General features: G+C 55.5%; 1 protein-coding gene across 1 annotated transcript in view; it reads right to left on the bottom strand.

Annotated features, from left to right (window-relative positions):
• Window positions 1-1,698: 1,698 nt before the first annotated feature.
• The window catches only part of CPLX1 (complexin 1), a 34,745-nt gene continuing 12,935 nt past the window's right edge, over window positions 1,699-23,508 (bottom strand). The window contains exons 3-4 of the mRNA XM_082727212.1: window positions 10,278-10,453; window positions 1,699-3,722 (exon numbers count right to left, since the gene is read on the bottom strand). Of these exons, the coding sequence (XP_082583338.1) occupies window positions 3,525-3,722; window positions 10,278-10,453 (374 nt within the window). The 3' untranslated portion in view covers window positions 1,699-3,524. The remainder of the gene's footprint in view (window positions 3,723-10,277; window positions 10,454-23,508) is intronic.

Here is a 23,508-nt window from a genome sequence, read left to right as displayed (position 1 = left end):
ACATCCAGAAGGAAAGGAGACTCTGCTAAGAGTCAGTGTGGATCTAGAACTGGCTTCTGGAGCAAGGCCAGCTGCTGTTATGGTCACTGTTCTGAAGGGCCCAGGGCACCTCCTGCCTCAGGGCCTTGGACATGGCTGTTCCTCTGTCTGCAGTGCTCTCCCATGGGAGTTCCACAGAGCTCCCTCTTCCTCTCCCGAGGGCTTCTCTGTACCTTGTCAGAGGTGAAATACTGGTCCGCACCATCCTTTCTATCCCCCTTAATCCACTCAATTTCCTCCACAGAAGAAATCACCACTTGATTTATGTTTTTGTTTATCATCTGTTCCTGCCACTGGAAAAATCACTTCCAGGAGGGAGGGACTTCAGTTATCCCTGGTGCATAAAGCTGAGGTTGGCTCATCATAGGGAGCTGAGCAAGTGCTTTACCTGAAGTCCTCAGACTCCATCACTTGAGGTTGCTGGGAGGGGCTGGCCAGAGGGAAGGAGTGCCAGGTCACCCAGCAGATTCAGGTTGCTGCTCAGGACTGAGCCTCATCCCCGCCAAGCCAGGGTGGTGGGGGGAGTGGAGGCTGAATGGTGGGTGCCGTTTTCAGTGCCCTTCTATAAGTGGCCATCCTGTGGTGGGAATGCAAAGCCGAAAGCCACAGAGTTGTCTGTAAAGAGCTCTGGATCCAGGGAGGGAGGACAAACAGCTGCTCCTTCCTCCGGAGCCAAAAGGCACACGGAGCGGTACACGGGGCTGGGGGCCAACATCTCCCCAGAGGTAGGTCTGCTGACAACACCTGCCCCTGAGGCAGAAGCAAAGGCCTGCTGCTCTAGAGCTACTCACAGAGCACAGCTCTGTGTGGGGAGGGGTGCAGAAGGCAGGGGTAGTGGGTGAGGGCACTCTTTCTACTTGCCAAGACTGGGCAGGTTTTACTGAAAGTATTTCTGGCCAACAGTATGAGGAGAATCACAGAAGACAGATGACCCAGACTTGTTCCCTGGAGAGAGGCCGGTGGGGCCGGGGGGCAGAGGCCACACGCGTCCTTTCTGGGGTTACAAGCAGAAACCGCGGTTATGGTGCCTTGGGGTAGGCTTGGGGGATGGGAAGGACATGGGTGGGGGCCCAGGAGGGAGAGAGCCAGGCCGTTCCCTGGGCTGGGTCAGGGTGCCCAGGGTTCATGGGCACCTCGCCCAGCCTGGCCCAGAGAGGCAGGCTTCCCTGGTGGGGTGTGGGACCCAGAGCCCCGGCAGGGCACAGAGGCCTCCCTAAGGACACAGGGAGGTGACGGCCACCACAGGACAGACTAGAGACTGTGAAGGAGTTTAGGATGGTGGGGGTTGGCCAAAAGTGTGCCCAGCACAGTGGGAGCTGGACCCTCAAGGGCCTGGCATATCTGTGGGGAAGGTAAGGACTGTCAAGGGGTCTGTGAAGGTGGGAGATTCATGGAGGGAGGGGGCAGGGAAGAGGAAGGAAGGGAGCCCAAAGGGGTGGGTCTGCCTCTTAGATGGGTAACCTAGGGCTGCCTTAGAGAGCAGGGGGGGACCTGGGTCAGGGTGTGGTGAGACCCTGCTGTTGTCCCAGTGACAGGGGAAGGTGCTTCCTATCTGGCAGGACGTGGAAGTAGATCTGTCCAGCAGGGTCCAGCCCCTCCAGTGGGGACCTCAGGCTGCCTAGGCAGGATCAGGAGTCGGGAGAGAAGGGCCACACGGAATGAAATCACTGTGGTGTTTTATTGGCTGTGATTCCATCCAGAGACTACACACGCGACGGCCCCCGACATGCAGGAGGAGGCGCAGGCGCAAAGACAGAAGGACGGACGACACCCACAATCTACGCTAAGCTCAGCTGCTCCGGGCGCCCCATGCGCTGGGAACGGGATGCGGGGGTTTCTACGAGACAACGCCCTGTCTGCTCAGAGCTGGCTTTTCAAAGTGTGAAAACAGGCATTTAAAAAAGACGTGGGACCAGGAGGAGTCAAGGAGGACGCCGGAGGCGCGGGGGCGCAGCGGGGCGGCGCGGGGGCGCGGGCACACGCACTCCCGTCGCAGAGCAGGGGCGCGCGGTTAGTATTGCGGTCTATTGATATGGCTTCTCTAAAGAGCGACGGGGGCCGTGCCCCGGGCCCGCAACACGTGGACACCATGAATTAGTGATCGGGACAGAAAGGGGCCCGAGCACCGAGTCAACGGGCTCTGTCACGATGAAACTCCCCAAACACGTAAGACCTCATTTACCTGAGATTCAACAGATCGTGATGCAAAGGAAAACAAGGATGAAGGAACAAGGAAGGTTCGGGAGGCCCGCGGTGGTACCCGTCAGACTCCGCCTCCACCGATCGTAAGGCCTCCTGGCAGGCCCCAACTCGGGGGGCCTGCACCCTGCGGAAGAGGCCAGGGGCGGCCTTTGTCTCCACACTCCTCTCCAGATGCACGCACTCCTGCGAGGGCTCTGCGTCTCCTCCCAGCGCTGGGGCGGGTGGGTGGGTGGGAGGGGGACGGCGGGGTGCAGAGGGAGGCGGCAGGGGATCCCCCCATTCAGAGCAGCCTCCAGGGGTTAGATCAGAGGTGGCAGCCAGGGAGGGGGGTGGCCGGGCCCTCGGACTCCGAACTCCGGGGCAGAGTTACAGGGGTGTGTGAGGGTCAGCGTGTATTCCGCACTGGGCGGGGAGGGCAGGTGGGGGGGGTCTGAGAAATTTCCCCCTAGGCCTATTGCTTTGTTTCCCTCAGTTTAGAAGAGAACCGGGTCCTGGTATTTCTAAGAAGCAAAGCCTTCCAGAGGAGTGGGCCGAGAAGGGAGAGTGAAGGACAGGGAGAGACAGATGGACAATGAATGTGAAGGGGGGCCGGTGGAGGTGGGCAACCTTCAGCAGGAAGATTAGAGATCCTGCAGCCCAGGTGTAACCACAGGGATGGGGGTCTTCCCACCCCTGTCCCAAGGGTGAGGCTGCTCGCCCCTCCCAGCTCCTCTCCCAGCCTGCACGCCCGCCTTCCCCCCACTATGGCTGTGCTCCTGAGTTTGGGACCCGACAAGCGCCCACCAACGCAGGGACGGCGCACCCAGGGTTGGTCGAGATGCTGGCCCTTTCGGTGGCCCTGGCCTTGGGCACTGCGGGGTGGGTGTGAAGGGCGGGAGCAGTAAGGGACTTCCCAGGCTCTGGGGGAGGGTCCAACCCAGAGGAGCACGTGGGCTGGTCCCGGGGGCGGGGGGCGGGGGGCGGGGGGTGGGTGGGTGGGCGGGCGCCTGCAGCACAGACCGCAGGGATCCAGGGGAGGGGCGGTCGCCCCTACCCCCGGGGGCGGTGGCGATGGTGGTGCTGGGAGAGGGTGGGAGTGAGAGGTGCGTAGGCTCCCGAGGTGTGAGGGGGACAGGGGCTGACAGATCTAGGACTATGGCTTATATTGGCGTTGGGGGGCTGCACTCTGCTCCCGACATCCCTTCAGGGGCCTCCGGAGGGCACGGGCAGGGGCTAAATGGGAGATCGGGGCGATGGGGTTGGGGGCTCCGGGCGCGGGCAGGCTGCCGTCCAGCGCAGGGTCGCTACTTCTTGAACATGTCCTGCAGTGGCCCGGGCAGGTACTTGATGACCGTGTCCAGGATGCTCTCGTCCTCCTCCTCTGGCTCGTCCCCACAGCCCGGGGGGATGGCCTTCTTGGGCCTTGTCAGGCTGCCCTCCGAATTGGCCTCCATGGCGGCCTGGGCCTCGGCCTCGCGCTCCTCCTTCTTCTTGATACCGTACTGGGTGGGGAGGAGAGGGGGGCAGCCGGGTCAGCAGGTGTCCCAGCCCCCCACGGAGTGTGCGGAGACAGAGGAAGCCGGGCTTGGGTGGGGGAGGGCTTGTTGTGGCGCTGTGGCGGAAGCAGGGGGGCGGTCCCTATCGGTGTCCCTGCCCCACCCCCAGCCCTCCCCGCTGCCATCCTGCTTAGCCTTCCCGGGAGGCAGGGGCTGTGGTCCAGGAGCTGTCTGGTAAAGAGCCCACTGCTCCGTGGCTGGCAGGCCCACTCAGCCTAGGTCCCCAGTCAGGTGAGAGGTGCTCACACCTCAGGCCTGGCCCATCTCCCCAGATGGCCTGGATAGCCAGCAGACTGTGCACAGTGGCAGCTCTAGATGGCAGCTCTGGAGCCCCACCCAGGCTTGTGCTCAGCCAACACTCCTGGGCACCCCTGGGCCCCCATTTCCAGTTTCCCCTCCGTAGTGGGTAGAATGGTGTCCCCCCAAAGTTCATGTCACCTGGAACCTTAGAATGCAGCCTTATTTGGAAATAGGGCCTTTGCAGATGTTATTAAGGTAAGGAGATCTTCCTGGGCCCTAAATTCAGGGAGAGTTTCCTTGTGGAAGAAAAACAAGGACAGAGAAAGCCATAGGAAAGTGGAGAAAGGCTGATTACAAGCCAAGGACCCTGAGCACTGCCCGGAGCAGCCACAGGAGATGAGGAAGGGTTCTCCCCTGCAGGTTTCAGAAGGAGGGAGCCCTGCCCACATCCTGATTGTGGACTTCTGGCCTCTAGAACTGAGACAGTAAGTTTCAAAGAGACCAATACATGTTCCCTACCCCCAGGCCCACCACTAGCCCTGCAGGAACCAGCACTGAACCATCCCTAGCCCCACAGGATTGAGGAAGATGAGTCTCTGGTCACCAAGAGGCCTCCTGCCTCAGGGCTGGTGGGAACTGGGTGGGGTCATGCTGGACTCACATCTCTCTGATGGGCCAAGCTTGGGACCCACTCAAGCTGGAAAGAGGGCACCCCTTAGGCAGGTCTGAGGTTCTGAGTCACACATGAGCACACAGGAGCTGAAGCATTAATATGGGTAAAGAGGGACAACTGGGGACAGTGTATGGGGGCAGGGTTTATCCACAGACTCCAGATTTCTACTGGGGAGCACACAGGCATGATCACCGGCCTTGGGGAGAAGGTGTTTCTGCCCAGGGGGAGGACTGACCCCACTGCTCACTCATCTCTCTTTGCCAGCCCATCTTCTGCTTTGGGGCTGGTGGGGAGGAGGGAAGTGCCGACTCTCCAAGAAGGACCTTCCTCTGCTTCCAGATTTCAGGGGAACTGGCTGTGTCCTAACCCCAGCCTGCTGAAGACACAGGCGGCAACCTCTGCCTCTGTCTGCTCCCTGAGCCTGCTGGTGGCTTCAGGCATGGGGGAATCGATGGCCACCTTCAGCAGAGGTCAGAGGAGGAAGCCATGCTCTCTGGTCCCCTGTGACCACAGCACAGCCCAGGGCCTCACTGGGCACCTGCCAGACAGAGAGAGGAATGCGGGGCTGTTGGGGGCACCCAGAGAACACCTTGGGCAGTGGGCACATGGACCAGAGGGCCCTTCCTACTGAGCCCTGATGTCAGGTCAGACAAAGGCACAGAGTGTGACAAACTGGCCAGATACTAGGCACTCCCTTGCACAATTAGCATGAGCCCTCTCCCTGGGTCACCACTCTGGGACAAAGTCCTGGTGGAGGGAGTGGCCCCTAGGCTTGGAAGGGGAAGGAAGGACATGTGGCTTGGAGGCCTGTGGGGTGGAGCGTGGGCAGGGGAGAGAGACACTGCCAGAAACTAGGTCAGACCAGAGAGAGCTTCCCTCCAGCCAGGAACACAGACTCCAGCAGACTTCTCCAGCCAGGTGGCTATGCACACGGCAGGAACATTCACGAGGCAGGAACATGTGTCCAGGTGGACCCCAACAGGTGTCCCCACACCCATGCCTTCCCTGCAGGTGGACCCTCTGGGGACAGTCCCACTCATCCTATCTAATCCCACAATAGCTGGATTCAGTCTTGAATCCCACAATAGCTGGGGGTGTCAGTCTTGGGGCCGGGCCCAGGAGCCTGCACTCACGCTCACCACCTGTGCTCAGGGGACACGCATGCTATGGCAAGAGCACACGGTGCAGCTGAGCAGAGGAATCTCCCCGTCTGGAGAGGCAGGCTCTGGCCCAGCACTGTGTTGGCGCTGTCCCCTCTGGTGCCCCCAAAGGAGACCCTGGACTCCAGCCCAGTCACTCCAGTAAAACTCAAAGTCATTCCAAGGATTAGGTCCCCGGGCTCCGCCTAAAGGTCACCATGTTAGGGGAGGGACTCCTGAGCTGGGCTCCAGTGGGACCTGGCTGGGAGCTGCTCCAGACACAAATGTCCAGCTACAGACAGTCCAGGCACCCATTGGAGGTGCCCAGCCTCCACACCAACTACGGAGATGGCAGGGTCCCACCGCACACCCAGTGGCTGAGAGGAGCCTGGTGCTAATTAAGTGAGGATCTGTAACATTCCCAAACAACAAACAATCAGCAATCACATATTTGCTTGTTACTTTGACCACAAACCTCAAGACTAAGCCTTGAGTGATCCCAAGGGGATGTGGGGGACCTGGTGGTCTGAGATCCACCAGCATGGTGCTGGGAGGAGGGTGGTTGTGGCTCAAAGCTGAGGGTCTCCAAACCTGGTGGTAGGCATGCAAACCAGGCGAGTATGCAAATCAGGAAATGCATATGTAAACCAGGCAGCACATAGGCAAATAAGCACAGGTGAGTCAATCTCACAGGTACACAGCGATGGGGTCAGGAGAAGGAAGTTATGCCCACCAGCCCTAAGGTGAGACATCCTAAAAGGCTGTTTCTGCTTTCCTTGGATGAGGTCGCCGAGGGACCTGGGTGCCCCAGAGGATACATGACCCTGGCCCCTATGTCCGCCATCTGATGGCCCCCCCACCCATCTGGGGGCCACCCTGGACTGAGCAGCTCCTTTTCTGACCAGCCCCCAGGAAGCCTAGAGGTACATGGCACCAGGGGAGGACTGGAGGAAGTCACGTCTGGTGCCTGGGGGTCAGAGAGCGTAACCTGGGGGAGCCACACCTGAAGAGGGTTCAGGGTTCCCACCTGTGGGGAAGAGGAAAAAAGTGGTTACATGGGCCAGTGGAAGAGGGCTCTGCAGAGAACCCAGGGGCCTTGAGTGGCAGACAGACCTCTCAGGGGCAGGACCGGGGGCTAGGTGACTCAATGGTGCTATAGGTACAGCAGGGAACAGGGGATCCCCCCACGCAGGCAGGTGCCCTGCCCTCACTCACTCAGCAAGGGGGTCAGCTCCAGCCCTGCACCCCACCCCATCAGCACACAGCCTCCACTCGGACTCTGAGCTTCCTCCATTTTCACAGGGCCCTGGAGCTCATAGGAGGGGCCACATTCTGGAGGTTGGAATGGTGGCACTCGGACAGCCTGGGCCTTCTGGGGCTCCAGCATCCAAAACATGTCAGACCCCTTACTGAGTTGCCTCTGACCCATGTATGGAGGGACAGACCATCGTCCCCATCTGCCCAGCACCAGCACCACCCCCTACCCAGTTCCTGGCCAGGTGACCACTGTCTCATTTATCTCTGTAGCCACACAGGAAAGGCTCCTGCCTTGCAGATGGAGTTTGTGGTGTCCAGGTGGACCCCAACAGGTGTCCTCACACCCATGCCTTCCCTGCAGGTGGACCCTCTGGGGACAGTCCCACTCATCCTATCTAATCCCACAATAGCTGGAAGAATGATTAGGCTGCCAGGTAAGGTCAGAGCCCCTGGTGCTCTGACCCCTGCCTCTGGGTTCAGCCGATGCCACCGTGCCCCACTGGGCCCATGGGAACAGAACCCAGATGTGCACAGGAAAGAGTCCTCCACTGGGCAGGGGCGAGACTCAGCCTCCAGGGGTGGCAGAGAAGCTGAAGGCACCCAGCCAAGGGGATCCGGGGTAGGGGTGCTCATGTGGGGAGAGAGGGGGTCTTGAGGCTCTTCCAAGGGATGTGGCTCTCCACAGAGCCACCCCAAGCCTGGGGTCTGGAGGAGATAGTCCATCCTTGGGAGAGCTCCCTGAGTGTTGCTTGTCCATGGAGCAGCGGGACACCTGCTGCTCTCCTGGAGGAGGCACCTCCCACTTCCCCCAGGCCTCTTTCTGTGACAGCTCCCACCAGATCCCCACAAGGAGGAAGAGGACCCTGAGCTCATGCTCACTCGAGTACCCACTCCCTCACTCACTCTCTGGCAGGGCACCTATTGGACTGGGCTCTGTTTTAGCCAACAGGTACAGAGCCAGACACAAATAGCCAAAGCTTCCACCAGCCATGTGGGGGTGGGCAATGGACAGCAAACAAGTGAAAAATAGGAGTGGGTCAGATCAAAGTAGGTTTGGGGAGCAAAAGAAAGCAGGAGTGGGGGAGGATTGTGTGGAGGGTGGAGTGGGGAGGGAGGAGCCTCGGGAGACATCCAGGGAGAAGCAACCAAGCAAAGGCCCTGGGGCACTGGCAACATGGACCCAAGGAGGCCCAGGCGCAATGGGCACAAGTCAGCACAAGCCTGGGGCTGGGGCCCGGGATGAAACAGGAGCCCAGGGGCAGTCTGAAGTGAGGAGGGACAGAAGGGGTTTCCATGTTAAAGATAAAATGAGTTGGAGCCTATTGAGCTCATGATCTCTCACCAACAGCAGGCCAGGTGGGGGCTCAGGGGAAGGGGTTCACTTGGCATCTGCCTCCTGATGGGGAAGACGCCCCCACTGCACACCCCAGGGCTCCAAGCCCTGTCCAAACACTGTGACCTCTTTGTGAGGCTCAAGGGCAGATCCCCCAGGACCCATCACCGAGTGCACAAATAGACGGACAGAGAGACAGACAGGCTTCAGAGCACAGCTGCTCCAGCCTTCTCTGCCTGGGCATCTATCTGTCTCTGTCTCTTGATTCCTCCCCTTCTGCAGCATCCCCCTGTTCCTGACCCCTACAGGGATGACCCCTCCCAGCCTGGGCTGCCTGACCCAGGAGGCAGCAGGTGCTTGTCAGGGGTTCTCACAGCAAAACCAGCTGGAGCTCTCTGGGGCTCCCCAGAAGAGGTGTCCTGTGACCAGTGGTGGGATGTTGAGGTCTGCGGTCCCCCATCCCTGTCAATGTGGGGGCCCCGTGTAGCCTAGAGGTGTGCAGGCACCCCACCTATGCCACCCCACCTTGGGAGGCCTGGCCCCTACCTCATGGGTGGGGACGGCCCTCCCTGGGTACACTGAGGCAGCACTTGGCAGGTGGGAAGATACCGGGTTCTAGGCTCTAGATCCAGCAGCCTGGGCATATCAGATGGTCCAGGGCCAGGGACCACAGACATCTCCTGAGGAGACCCAGTCCCCTACCAGCAGGTTTTATCTGCAGCGTCTGGGAATGCCTCTCTCAGAACCCAGAGCCAGGGTCATCGGGGTGAGGGGCAGGAAGGAACCAGCAAGGCAACACCCCCCCCACCGAGTCTCCTACCCAGGCACCTGGACCCAGCGACCGCCAGGCTGTAGGCATCTCTCATGGAGGTGGGAGCTTGGGGACAGGGTGGCCTTAAAGACCTTGGGTGGACTCCCAGGTCCCCAGGGGAAGGCCCCATCTCCTCACCCGGCCCCCAGCCTGGCTCCCCCAGGTGGGGGTGGATCAGCTCCCCCAGCACGTGCCCTCTCTCCCACACTTCCAACCCAGCTGCTGGATGGGCCACAGAGGGTGGGCCATGGACATGCCCTTGGGGGCATGGACCCCCGGTGTTCCAGCACTGTGCTGAGTGCGTGACCTGCTGCCAGCTCAGCCTCGCTTGCACCCTCCCCACTGGGCCTCGATTGCCCCGTCTGTGCCTGGCACAATGCTTTCACTCATTGCCGCACTTGCTGGGGAAGGTAGCCCCGATGATCCCCAGAAAGACTGTGGTTGCCAGCCCAAGGCCCCCCCAAGCCAGACCTCAGTCTACAGACCCGTTTCCCCCAACGCTCTGTTGCGAACCTCAGAAGCTATGAGGACCCTCTGTGGCTGCTCAGGTGCGTTCCCCTAATCCTGATGACTGCCCACCCAGGGCCTGCCTGAGAGCCCCCTTCCCTGGGCAGCCTGGCACCTACCCACTCTGGGTGGGGGTGTCTCCCTAGAGGCCTGGGGAGGGGGTTTGAGGGGACAGCTCCAGGAGGAGCCAGATGGGAGGCTTTCTCCTGCAGAAGCCACCGTTGGGCCCAGAGAGTCTGGGAGATCCTGCCATGAGGAGGGGACCCAGGCCCACTGTGGAGAGCAGGAAAGACTTGGTGTCCCACGGGGTGAGCCCTAACTCTGGCGGGCCTGTGCAGCAGACATGGGCTCCTGGGGGTGTGCAGACCTCTCTGCCCCGCTCCCGTCCCCTTGCACCACCTCCCGGAGCTTGGGAGTGCACCAAGCAAAGGTCTGTTTCAAGGAACCAGGCCAAGGAGTGGGTAGAGAGAGGTCTGATCCAGGGGGGTGAGGTGTGGGGTTCCCTGTCCAGAGTCTCATCATCCCTGTGCCCCGCGCCCACCTTGTCTCGGATGCCCTGGCGCATGGCCTCACGCTCGGCCTCCATCTTGGCATACTTGGCCTTGCGCTCCTCCTCCTCCTGACGCAGGGCCTCCTGGCGCTCCTCCTCCTTTTTGGCTGCATCTGGGTCCTTCTCCTCATCGCCTCCAAGCATCTTCCCCATGTCCTTTGTGGCCCCTGGGGACAGAGGGTGGTGAGTCAGGCCAGCTTCCCCTGGCAGCTGCTGCTGCCTACTGAGGGTCCAGGCCCCAGGCTCGGGTCCCCTCCATCTCTGCCCCTTCCCTCCTGGTGCTGGCCCCTGCCGGTTCTGGCGGATTCCACCCAGAGGAAAGCCTGGCCTGTGCGCGTTGGGGGAGGGAGGAGGTCTGTGCCGGTGGGGAAGTGTGATTACATGTGCGTGCGTCTGCCCGTCTATGTGTGGCCGTGTCTGTGTGGCCAGGGCTGGCATGTCTGCTCCGGGTCTTGTGTCTAGAAGCTCGGCCTCCAGAAGGTGGTGGAAGGCTGGTCTGAAGGCATGAACACCTGGCTGGGGAGCAGCCCCGGGGCCGAGGTGTCCAGAGGCTCATGGGCAAGGGCTCGGCTGGAGGCTGTATGTCGGAGCACCAAGGCCCTAATTTCTCTGCCGCACCAGCCACCACTTTTCTCATGAGCTCCTGATTCACAGGCAACAACAAACACCCCCGGACGCCCTCTGGGACTCGGCCCACAGGACAGAGACATGTAATTACTGCTCCAGCTCAGCAGGCACGGCGGCGAGCCCGGCCCTTCCATGGCTCCTGGGAGCAGAGCCGTCCCACATTGAAGGCATTGTCAGGAGTGAGGGGGGGGGATTAGTGGGGGGGACTTCAGCCAGGGGCAGTCAGCTCCTTGGGGCGCCCCTGCTTGGCCAGTAGGAGCGAGGCAGCGTCCCCATCACGCCTGCATGCTTCCTCCGCACACCTTTCTGTTGGCCTCTGGCCTCCAACCCCGTGATGACCTACAGCTGCGCCCATGCCTTGGCCATAAACCGTGAGGTGGAAATGCACAGAACCCCCTCAGTCAAGTCCATGCAGGTGGGCACGAATGTCACTGCTCCCCTCCAGAAGGGTCCCCTCCCAACTCCGTACTGCCCCTTCTCCCTAAATTCAGTAACTCTGGGTTCTGAGTCCCCACCTCCACGTCTTGGCTCTTCCAGACGGTCATCCTCCTCGGCTCCCGCACAGGTCTATGCAGTCCTGAGCCTGGAGACACTCCCTTTCCGACTGCTCTCTGGGCATACACTGTCCCCACCAGTTACTCAGGACTGAGCCCAACCGTGTGAGTGGAGGAAGTCGTTTGCAAGACCACTCGCTGTTGATGGCAAGAGAACAACTCTTGGGGGGCGCCTGGGCAGCTTAGTTGTTAAGCGTCTGCCTTCGGCTTGGGTCCTGATCCCAGGGTCCTGGAATGGAGTCCCACCTCAGGCTTCCTGCTCAGCAGGAGTCTGCTTCTCCCTCTGCCTGCCGCTGCCCCTGCTAGTGCGCGCTCTCTCTCTTTCTCTATTGAATAAATAAATGAATAAATAAATAAATAAATAAATAATCTTTAAAAAGAGAGAGAAAGAGAACAACTCTTTGGTTGAGTGTTCTGGGCTGAGAACTAGACGTTCATCAGGCCGGGCCATGCCCACCCCCTGTGGGCCTTCCTAGCTGCTAGAAACTCCCACAGCGTCTTGAGTGTGGGGTGCCAAGGCCACCATGTCACTGTGAGGTCAGGGAGCCCTCCTGTACTGGGCACTTGGCACAGATCCGGACTAACAGAAAACTAAAACCTCAGGGTCTGTTTTCAGAAACACCTGCCCAGTTTGATAAAGCCGATAGGATGCCAGCGATTCAAGGAAAAGCAGGTCATAGAGGAGAGTCACTTCTACACTCTGCTAGTAGTTGCCCAGAGAAGCAAGCAGAATCTCTCTGCCTCCTGCGTGGCAGTCGTCTCTGGCAAATGTGGAGGAGGCAGGAGCAAACCCCACAGTCCAGGGAGCAGCTACAGTTTTCCGAACAGTGCCAAGTCCCACTTTTCTGTAACCCTCCCTCTTGAACTCGCTAATTCACACTAAAGTGAGAGTGACCAACTGCTCTTCCTCCCTCCTGAGAGAGTCTGGTGTACTCAAGCAGAATTGGGGGAGATGTCTAGGGGGCTCAGTCAGTCAAGCATCTGACTCTTGGTTTCGGCTCAGGTCACGGTCTCAGCACGGAGTCTCCTTGAGATGCCTTCCCCCTCCTGTCCCCCCACCCCCCTCTTTCCCCTACTCACACACTCTGAAATAAAATCCTCTTTAAAAAAATACCCAAAGCCGAGCTGGTGACCTGGTGTCCCCCCTCTCCCTCCTGGGAAGGAAGGTGTGGGACAGCTGGGGGAGGGCGGGGGGTGGGGTGCGCTTGCTTCTCCAACACAGCACATGAGCTATAGAGCTAGTGATGAAAAAGGCATCTACTGAGCGCCAGCTGTGTGCTGAGCTCTACCACGTTAGGGTGGGCCTGGAGGTGGGGGGCGGGGTGTTGTCCAGGGCCCTTCTGGCTCTGAGTTTCAGGGACTCCTCAGGGTTCCTGGTGTCTTCTTCTGGCCCTCAGTTGAGCTCTGGGCTGATTCATTTGGCCTGAGGCTTAGGGAAAGTCAAGGGAGGGCCTGGCCCATCGGATGGAGGGGCAGCTCTGGGGGCCTGTTTGGCCTCCCCAAGGCCAGGGGTGAGGGGACCCAAAGTGGAGGTCACTCCACAGCGGAATGGATTTGTGCCACACCAGCTGGCTGCAAAGCCCTCATTGCCGGCATGGCACCCGGCCTGGGGGCGTCCACAGGGCCATTTGGCGAGCTTCCCTGGCCCCCAGCCTCCCCTGCATGGTCTCCACTGCTGCGCAGAACATGCCTCCGGAAGACCCAGCGGGCTGGGAAGTAGAAATGTGCCCAGCACCAGAGCAGAAACTGCAGCAAGCTTGGTCCCAGCATGGGAGCTGGCGGGGAGGGGTGTGGTGCCTGGCCCCGTAGCTGCCCACTGCCCCCACAGATGAAAAAACAGACACGGAACCATTCTCCCCCAACTCCAAGGTCCAGGTCTCTGACTGCAAAAGGGACGTGGACTCTGTGCTCGGGGTCCCACAGCCGGGCCCCTTGCTGTCTCCGTGGGGGCAGGAGTGCAGGGAGGGGCACCCCCTCATCCTAACCCAGACAGGCTTTTCTGGGGCCACTCGTGCGCATTGGTCACCCATATAAGAGTGGTCACTACCATGGATGCGTTCACTTGTGGTACGTTACACATACTTCAAATTATGTGTATTTAAGTAACATATAAGTTACTGTTGACTTTTAAAACTTCATCTGGAAATAGTTTTAGATTTACAGACGTCACACAGGTACAAGGGCTCCTACACGCCCCTGGCCAGCGTCTTCTAAGGTTTGCTATGATACATTCACCACAGTTAATGAAATCGTCACAGGGGCAACACTGGGAAGCAACCTACAGACTATTTAATGTCACTGCTGTCCCCACTAATGCCCTTTCCCATTCCAGGATACCATGTGATATTTACATTAAAGTCAATTTTTTAAAAGTGGAAAGTACTTTTTACCTTGAAATACATCTATAGGAAAATTACAAAATTTAGTGGAAAACTAAACTATTCTAAATAAATACAGATACTTGTCCTGTTCGTGGCTGGGGAGATTGCATAATGAAGCTTTCGTTTCTCCCCAGAGTGAGTCTCAGTCGCAGCCCCAAGAGTTAAAAAGGAAATTCTGTGAAATGTGACAAGCTAAGAGCTTTGCATATAGAAAAGCTAAAGATGCCCTAAAGGCCAGGACAGACACCAGGAAAAGAACCAGGAAGAAAATGGCCCGAGCACACAGCCCTTAGGAGCTGCACTGTGATACAGAAATCGGGATCAGAGAGGACAGCCCATCCACCGCCCCACAAACACTCCCACCCAGGACTTGGACACATGGCCGGTGATGGAGGCGGGGCCTCAGAAACCTGGAGAAAGAACCAGCTTTCCCTAAACGGGGCTGGGGTAAGTTTTTGGTGAGGAAGCATGACCCAGGACTCTAAGGTGACACCACAAATTCTGAGGTGACACCACAAATTACAGATCTGAATATGAACCCAAAATAAAAATGAGGGAAGAGAAAACAGTCCTCAATTGGCCAGGTTTGTGTCCCCACAGGTACCATTATTGAAATGATATTTAAATTTGTTTGCTTGCTTTTTCTTGTCAGTCTCTGCCAACAGAAAGTGAGCTCGACGAGAGCAAGGACCGACCAGCTCGTGGCTGCGACCCCTCAACCTAGAGCTGTGTCTAGCATGTCTGCGTGCTCAATAGATATGGGGCAAATAACAAACTAAAATTGTAAAGGAAATGTATCATGCACTCAGCCACAGATAAAATCTCAGCAAACTCTACTGCTCATGTCCTAGTCCGTGATGAAATACTAAAACACTGTTCTCTTGGCTCAGCAGTGAGCAAAGGAAGCTCGCTTTCACCGATCCCACTCATCTTTGCACTAAAGGACTTAGTCCCTGTATTAAGGCAAGAAAAGAAAGAGAAGGCATGAAGGTTAATAGGGAAGAAGTTGCCCTTATTAATAAACGACATCAAAAAACCTCTGCTAAAACCAATACATGATCTTAGCATGGTCACCAGATACAAGATTAATAAGCAATAAATGGATTTTTTTTATATACGAACAGCCAACAACTGGAAAATGAAATTTTTAAATAATCCCATTAAAAATACTGACAAAAACATAAAATATCTATGCCTCTGTTCTTAATAGATGTGCAAGTCTGCTTTACCTAAAGCCACAGAACTGTTGAGAGGAATTAAAGAAGACCAGAGTGAATGGAGGGGTGTACCACGTTCGAGGACACAGGGCTGCTGGGATGTCAGCCTTCTCTGGGCTGGTCTGTATATGCAGTGCAATCCCAAGGAAATGCAAGCAAGCTTTTTCGAACAAATTTGCCAGCTGATTCTAAATTCATGTGGAAATGGAAGAAGACCTAGAATAGAAAAAACATCTTTGCAAAAGGTGAACAGCTCTAGACAACTTACATGCTTGACTTCAAGACTTCCTATAATCAAGACAGTGCGCTATGGACAACAGAGTGGACATACGGGTCGATGGGATGGAACAGAGCCCAGAGATGGACCCACCCATATATGTTCAGCTGATTTTTTGGGACAAAGATGCAAAAATAACTCAATGAGGAAAGGACAGTTTTCTCACAGGGAGCACAACAACAAGCAAATAAGTATATGAGTAAATTTCTTCCCTTACCTCACTCGTTACACCAAGCTCCACCATAGACCTAACTGTAAAAGCTAAAATTACAAAAATTCTAGAAGAAGGCATAAGGGAAGAATCTCTGTGAACGAGTCTGACTTACAGAGATCTTTTACATAGGTGACAAAAAGCTTGAACTTAAAGGAAATATTAACCAGCTGGGCTCCATCCACACTAAAACCACATCCCCTGAGGTCTCGCCACCCCCACCCCTGTGGGATAGGCAGGACATGGGTCTCAGCTGCCACTGGGTCCCTCTGCCCTGTCTCCGGCTGCAGGGATGGTGTGAGGACACAGGCGGCCTCGCACCCTCTGTAGGAGAGGGCCTTGGAGTTCCACTGAATGTCCTAAGAAAATAAAAGGAGTGTCATGAAGATACCAAGTCCTCCCCCCCCCACCTCCTTTGTTGGTGACACGGTCACTTTGCTAAAGAACTCCCAGCATCTGGGGAAAACCTACCACAGCTCATCACGGAATACGGCAGAATGGCTAGACGAGGTATTTGTAGCTGCCGAATTCTTTGTCAGCACCATCCAGTCAATAACAGGCTGGGACACAAATGGGACAATGTTCTGCCCACGGTAATTACAGAGACGGTAAATGATCAGGAATATATTTAACACAGACAGCAAACCTCTCCTAAGTGTCAGGCTCTGCGGACTGCGGATTCCTGAAGGCTAGGCTTACGGCAACGAGGCTGCTTGACACTGCCAAGCTGCTGCCCTCCTGCGTATTCTGGGGACCCCCTGCCAAAACGCCAACTCTTCCTTCTTCCTTTGTTTGGGTTTGGACCAAATCATGATTCCTCTGGCAGTTGAGCTGTCCAAGAAGACCTGACCCACGTGCTGCAGGGAAAATGCCCGCTCCTCCCCGGGAGTCCCAGGAACAGAGAGCTGCGATGGCACCGGGGTCACTGGGAGTGCTGGGGATGCACGCCCTCTCTCCCTCTGGGGACAGGCCAGCGGTCACAGCATCCCAGAGGTTTGTGCAAACAATGTGACAGTTCTCAGCTCATTGAGAGCACTGGAGCCTGGAGCCTCGACACTGCCACCCCCTCCCTCCACAACGCTCCTATTAAAACAAACACTCCACCCTGTAGAACACACGTCCACAGGCTGTTTCCCCAGGCTGTTTCCGCAGCGGCCTCAGCAAATGTCTCAGCAAATGTCTCGGGCACACAGGCATGTGACCACGCTGCCCTCAGGTCAGGGAGCCCCAGGTGGTCATGAGCGTGAGGGACCACCGTGCACTCTGAGAGCCGGGTGCCGGCAAATGAATGTCAAGCTGCCTTGTTTGGAAAGCCAGCAGAGGAAGGCCTACAGACGAACACACCTGTGTCTCTCGATTCTTTAAAGACAGAAAATGATCAGCAGGTTACAAACCAGGTTCACACCAAACCTAAACCTTGAACAAAATAGCATGAGTCCTTTTCAGATTCACAGAATGTTTACAAAAAGCAACCAAATGTTGTTCTACGCCACAGTGAGACCTCACTTTGCACCCATGACTACTGAAAAATAATAACAGTTTAAAAGAAACAGAAGGGTGCCTGGGTGGCTCGGTCAGTCAAGCTTCTGACCCTTACTTGGTCTTGATCCGGTCACCATCTCAGGGTTGTGGGATCAAGCCCCATGTCGGGCTCTACCCCTGCCCCCTCATGCTCTTTGTCGCGAAAATAAATAAATCTTAAAAAAAAAAAAAAAAAGTAGGAAACAAGCCTTGGTGAGGATGTGTGGAAACTGGAAGCCCGTGTGTAGACCGGTGCAGTCGCCGAGGGTGACAGGTCCTCAGAACCAAACACAGAATCACCATGTGTTCTCCCAGGCACGTGCCCAAAAGAACAGAAGGCAACACGAGTCACAATAACCAGCTGTCCATGGATGGACAGACGCACGGCCACATGTGGCCTGGCCACACGAGGGGACAACACTCAGCCTTTGATAGGAAGGACATTCTGACACTCGCCACCACCGGGATGAACCCTCAAAGTACCATGGGGGTGGAACTTGCCAGACACAAGGGGACCAGTACAGTGGGGCCACACCTAGGAGGTCCCCCAAGTAGGCCAAATCACAGCGACATAAAGGGGACGGTGAGAGTCGGGGCTTAGGGTAGGGGCGTGGGCAGCCAGCGTTTGATGAGCACTGTCCGGGAAACAAGGACGTTCTGGAGGTGGACGGTGGGGGCGGTTGCTGAACAATGTGCCACGGACAGGGCACTTAAAAACGGTCGGAGTTTCACATTTTATTCTATGAATATTTTACGACAGTAAAAAAGAGAAGCATAAATTCAAAACAACACATCATCTTATGACTGGAAAAACCCCGCCAAACTGCACAGATAACCTCAATGCATTAGCAAAGAAGGATTAAGGCCACATCCCACGGACGCCAGTAGGTGGCCTGGGGAACAACCCCACCTCCCAGACCACTGTAAAGCTCCCTAACGACGAATGAGTTAGGAAATAGGAGTGAAACCGGGATTACTCCAAGTCTGGGAAGCAGAGCCAGGAGGCCTTGACCCAGCAAAACCTGGGGGCAGGGCAGCCCATGATGTAGATCCCGAACACCTGTGTCCTCAATGCAGCAAGAGCACAAAGCAAATCACATCTCGGCTTGGAGCCTCCGGGGAGAGGACCTAGGAGAACAGGAGGTGGGAGGGGCTGAGGAGGATGGGCGGGCTGGATCCAAGGTGAGGGTCTGCAGCTGCACGGCGCAGGGCAGCCTGCTCAGGGCAAAAAGACGGAAAGCATAAAGACATCCAGAATTAGGAAAAACGCACGGGAAACTGCTGCAGATTGAGAGGACATTAATATGACCAAATAATAGATTATATCCCAATACGTTCGAAAACGTGAATGAAGCAGATTTTCTAAAAAATGTCAAAAACAGAGAACTGTGTCTAAGAATTCACAGATGGATTCTTTCAAACATTCAAGAAAGATAATTCCAATGATATTTAAAATGTTCTTGGAAAGGAGAAAAAAGAAGGAAATTCCCCAGGTTATTTTTGTGAAATCCCATAAGAGTCATGCCAAAAATTGGCACGGGAGAGAGCAGTGGGCCAGCTCCCCCCTGCAACAGTGGGAAATGCTAAACCAGAGGCGGGCTTAGGGAAGGGAAGCTGGTCTTTCTCGCAGAATTCTACAGGAAAACAGAATCTGTTCTCTGTGGGGTCCATTGTAGGCAAGTAAAGTCAGTTCTGTATTAGAAAACTGGGAGGCTCCTGATGCTGTCCGTGCCACAGCTGTTACAGCAGCTCTGAGGTCCCACAGGAAGCCTGGCACCTGACGCTGCCTTCCTCTCCCACGGATGGACAGACAGATGGACTGACACTGGGCAGCCGGCCCAGTGTCCCTCCACCCTCGAGGCTAGGGGCCAGCAGGGCAAACTGATGCTCTCCTCCAGGAGGAGGCCCTGTGGCTTCGAGAGCCCTGGCCTGCCTGTCCATCGCCACCTGACCCAGGCCCGTCCTACCTCCGACAAGGGTGAGGCTGTGGGGACCTCAGGCAGGCGGTTCCCACGTGCCCTCACCGCATCGCCACTGCAGACAGGTGTCCTCACGAACACAACCCATTTTTAAAACAGCTTTCTGGAGGCATAATTGTAATCCCTCCCACCAAACCACCCCAGACAACTGCTGACCTACTTTCCGTTCTTACAGATTCATGTGTGTTCTCCAGAATTTGGTATAAATGGAATCACAGAACAGGTAGTAACTGGGAAGGCAGGGTCTGCTTCCATCCCTGAGCATAGTACCTGGGAGAGCCACCTGCGCCGTCATGCGTGCCAACAGCTTGTCACTTCTTACCATGGGGGAGGGGGGGAGGCATCATACGGATGGACACAATCGGCATCTCCCTTCCCCTGTTGAGGGACATCTGGGTTGCTTCCAGTTTTTGGGTCTTTGGTGACTGAATTGCTCTGCCCATGTGTGGATGTGTTCTTCCTGTTCCCCTGGGCAGAGGCCTGGCAGGGAACTGCTGAGCTGTATGGTATCTTAGGGCTCTCTCCTTAGGAAACCGCCACACTGTTTTCCAAAGTGGTTGCACCATATTAAAGCCCCAGCAGCGCCAAGCAAGGGTTTGCACTTCTCCGTGACCTTGCCCACATGCACTGTTGTCTTTGTCCATGGCTTCAACTGTCCAGGGGGCTGTGACGTGTCTCTGTATGTGCTTAGTTGCTATTTTTACATCTTTCTTGCTGGAATAGCTATTCAAAGCTTTTGCACACTTTCAAAAATTAACTTTTTATTTTGAATCTACAGAAAATTTTTGGAGAAAGTACAGAGAGTTCCCACACACCCAGCACCCAGTTTGCCTTGTTAACACGTTACAGTAATGTGATATATCTGTCACACTAAATGAGCCACGTTAATAATGATATTACTAACTGAAGTCCGTGCTGCACTCAGACTTCCTTAGTTTTTACCTGATGTCCCTTCTGCTCCAGCATCCAGGACACACATGACATATCCTTAGACTCCTCTTGGCTGACAGTTTCCCAGGCTTTCCTTGCATTTGATAACCTCGACAGCTCTGAGGACTTCAGGAATTTTTGTCTCACAATTAGGATTTGTCTGATGTTCTTCTTCTTCTTCTTTTTTTTTTTTTTAAGATTTTTATTTATTTATTTGACAGATCACACGTAGGCAGAGAGGCAGGCAGAGAGAGAGAGGAGGAAGCAGGCTCCCCACTGAGCAGGAAGCCTTATGTGGGGCTCGATCCCAGGACCCTGAGATCATGTCCTGAGCCGAAGGCAGAGGCTTTCACCCACTGAGCCACCCAGGTGCCCCTGTATGATGTTCTTCTTAAGGCTGGACTGAGGTTCTGGGTTTGGGGAGGAGAACCCCAGTGCTGGGTGCCTGTCTCAACACATCATGTCTAGGGCAGCTGGAAGCAGCATGACTCCTCACCTCTGCGCTGACCCTGACTTCCCAGCCTGGCCCACTTGCAAGGTAAGCGCTAATGTCCATGGCCTTGAGCGTCTGTCTGTCTCTTAATTGGGTTGCTGGTCTTCTTACTGGACAGCAAGAGTTCTTTATAGATTTTGGATACAAGTTTGACTTTATCTTAAAGAGGTAGTTTTTGGTTTTCTTTTCTCCCCATTCCCCTCTAAACACAGCTTTAGTGAATCCCAGAAATTTTGATTTTTTTAAATTTCCATTCAGTTTACAATCCTTTTTTTAAAAGATTTTATCTATTCATTTGTCAGAGACAGAGTGAGAGCGCATGCGTGCGTGTATATGTTGAAGCAGGGAGAGTGACAGAGGCAGAGGGAGAAGCAGGTTCCCTACTGAGCCGGGAGCCTGATTCAGGGCTCGATCCCGGGACCCCTGATCATGACCAGAGCCAAAGGCAGACATTCTACCAACAGAGCCCCTCAGTTTAAAATACTTTTCTAATTTCCCTTTAGATTGCTTCTCAGACCCATGGGTTATTTAGAAGCGTGGTGTTTCATTTCCAAGTATTCTGGGGGGACTTTCCAGATATCTTTCTGTTATCTGTTTCTTGTTCCACCTGCTGCGGTCAGAGAACTGACGGCGTGACTGAACTCTTCCACATTCACTATGACTTGTTTTATGGCCCTATACACGGTCCAGGCTCGTACCTGCTCTGTGTGTCTGAGGAGGATGCATATTCCAGCCTCGCTGGGACCATCCTCCGAAATCCATCAGCTTGGGACCGCGGATGGTGCTGTTCAGTCCTATACGTCCTTGTCACTTTTCTATCTGTTCCAGCAACTACCGACTATCCCCACCTCAACCTGGGAATTTGTCTGTTTGCCATGTAAACTACCTGTCTGTTTTCACGAACGCACCTTGAAGCTCAAATTCGAGGTAGAAACGGTTGAGACTGTTAGGCCCTCCTGATCCGTCGGCATCTCTGTCACAGGAGAGGAACTTCTTCATCCCTGGTAATAGTCTCTGCTCTGAAATCGACTTTGTATGATATTAACAATGTGCACTCCAGCATTCTTTTGATCAAGATTAGCATGGCTTATCTCATCCATCTTTTTACTTTTTACACCTTTATATTTAAAGTGAGTTTCTTTTAGGTAGCATAAAGTTGGGTCTTGACTTTCTACCCAATTTGACAATCTCTGCCCCTTAACGAGAGAGCTCCAATAGCCAGAGCAGAAAAGGCCATGGATGCCGGCGCACCTGCGTGTCAGCACAGGAAAAACAGACAGCCGGGCTGTGGGGGAAGTATCCGCACACTAAGGGTGGATCTGGCCCTGCCCAATGAAGCCCCAAAATCAGACAGGAAAGAATCTGAGTATCTAAGCCGCCTGACCACATCTGGAAAAAAGCTTACGAATATATTTAGGAAAACAAAAATATCCAGCACCCAACAGTGTGAAACTCAGAATGTCTGGCACCCAGTGAAAAAGTACCAGACGCGCCAGGAGGAGGGAAGCCCCAGCCCACGACGAGGAAACCCCACCCCCAAGCCCTGCCCAGCCTACGGGAATACGCGGCAGAGACACCCAGACACCGCAGAGTTAAATGGCAAAGCTATGAGCGCAGAAAGGGTTAGTAAATAACAGGACGTTCACCTCAGATGTACAGATCATAAATATGGTAACTACAAGATATTAAAACTTGCACTGAGTAAATGAAAGATGAATTAAGATTAAAATTAAAAATTAATTTAAAACGAGAGCATTTTATCTGGTCAACCTGCACTAGCTGAGGAAATCCCAGGTGGGGAGCATTACCGAGCCTCGTCAGGGACACAGATCTGTGGGGTCTCTGCAGAGAGCAGGCGGGGAAGGTGCGTCACAAGGATTTCAGCTCTGCACACCTTTCTACCGTCTGTACTCCCCTCAGCGAGGATGCAACAGTCTTCCAAGAGGTCACCCCTCCTGCAATCCCAGCACCCACACATCCCTCTGTCTGCCAGGCTCCCCTGAAGACTGGTCTCCTGCTAGGAGTTACAGCTGCCAGGCACCTGTCCCTGCCAGCCACGGCACCCGACTTCATGTTTGCTGATTGGTCCCCAGACTCGAGTGTGTGCTTCATCAAGACAGATCCCATCTGCGGGTCTGGTTCATGGGACGAAGGCAGTAAATCCAACGGTAGATCCTGTGATGACGGGTCATTGTCGGTCAAGTCGACAGCCAAGAACCAAGCTCACACCAGGCGACCCGACACCAGGCTGATTCCGATCACCCAGGGCCGCGTGCCCAGGTCCACACACATGCCCATGTGGGGACGGTGCACTGAGGCTGGTTAAACGTGATGATGGAACACCCCTCTCTGCACCTCCAGAAACGGGAGTAAAGACATTTACAAGTATAACCATACGAGGTCTGACAGCAGAGGAGATGAGAGATTGAGGTCCGACAGGAGGGATGGCCGACACGGCAGCCCCCTGAGCAGAGGGAACCACTGGGATGCAGATCCGCCCACGGAGCCTGAGGTGCCTGTGGGGTCGCAAAGCTGGGGGACACAGGCTGGGCTGGGGTCTGAATGGAGGACCTGGGCTCCCTGCTCCGGAATCCACTGCCCAAGCCGCAGGGGGGAATCAAGGAGTCATGTCCCTGGGGAAGCCAAACCAGGCCCCACAGATGCAGGCACCAGGGACAAGAGGTGATGGTCCAGCTCCAAAGCGGGTTCGGTGGACTTCTGCTTCCAGAAAGAGAAGATCCCCCAGGCCCCCATCCACTGTCCTGCTGCAGACCCTGATGTCTCGCCACACACGGTCCACTTCTAAAGTGGAACTAACACATCTGCACAAGACCTAAAGATCCCAATATGTGGGGACCCCAAGGTATCCCATCATACACACATGTGTGTCCCACAGGGCAGCCCAGGGTCCCCTGCAGCACATGAGACAGGCAGACAGGCACTCGTAGCACACTCGGAAAGACAAACACACAGCCAAGAAAAGCCTCCACCGTGAAGGCAGCTCCCAAATCAGAGGCTGGAGGGCCCCAGAG

The sequence above is a fragment of the Mustela nivalis genome, assembly GCF_964662115.1.
Source record: "Mustela nivalis genome assembly, chromosome: 4".
In the NCBI taxonomy this organism is placed as follows: domain Eukaryota; kingdom Metazoa; phylum Chordata; class Mammalia; order Carnivora; family Mustelidae; genus Mustela; species Mustela nivalis.
The sequence above is the reverse complement of the archived record's forward strand: the minus strand, read 5'-3'. Positions and strand labels throughout refer to the sequence as shown.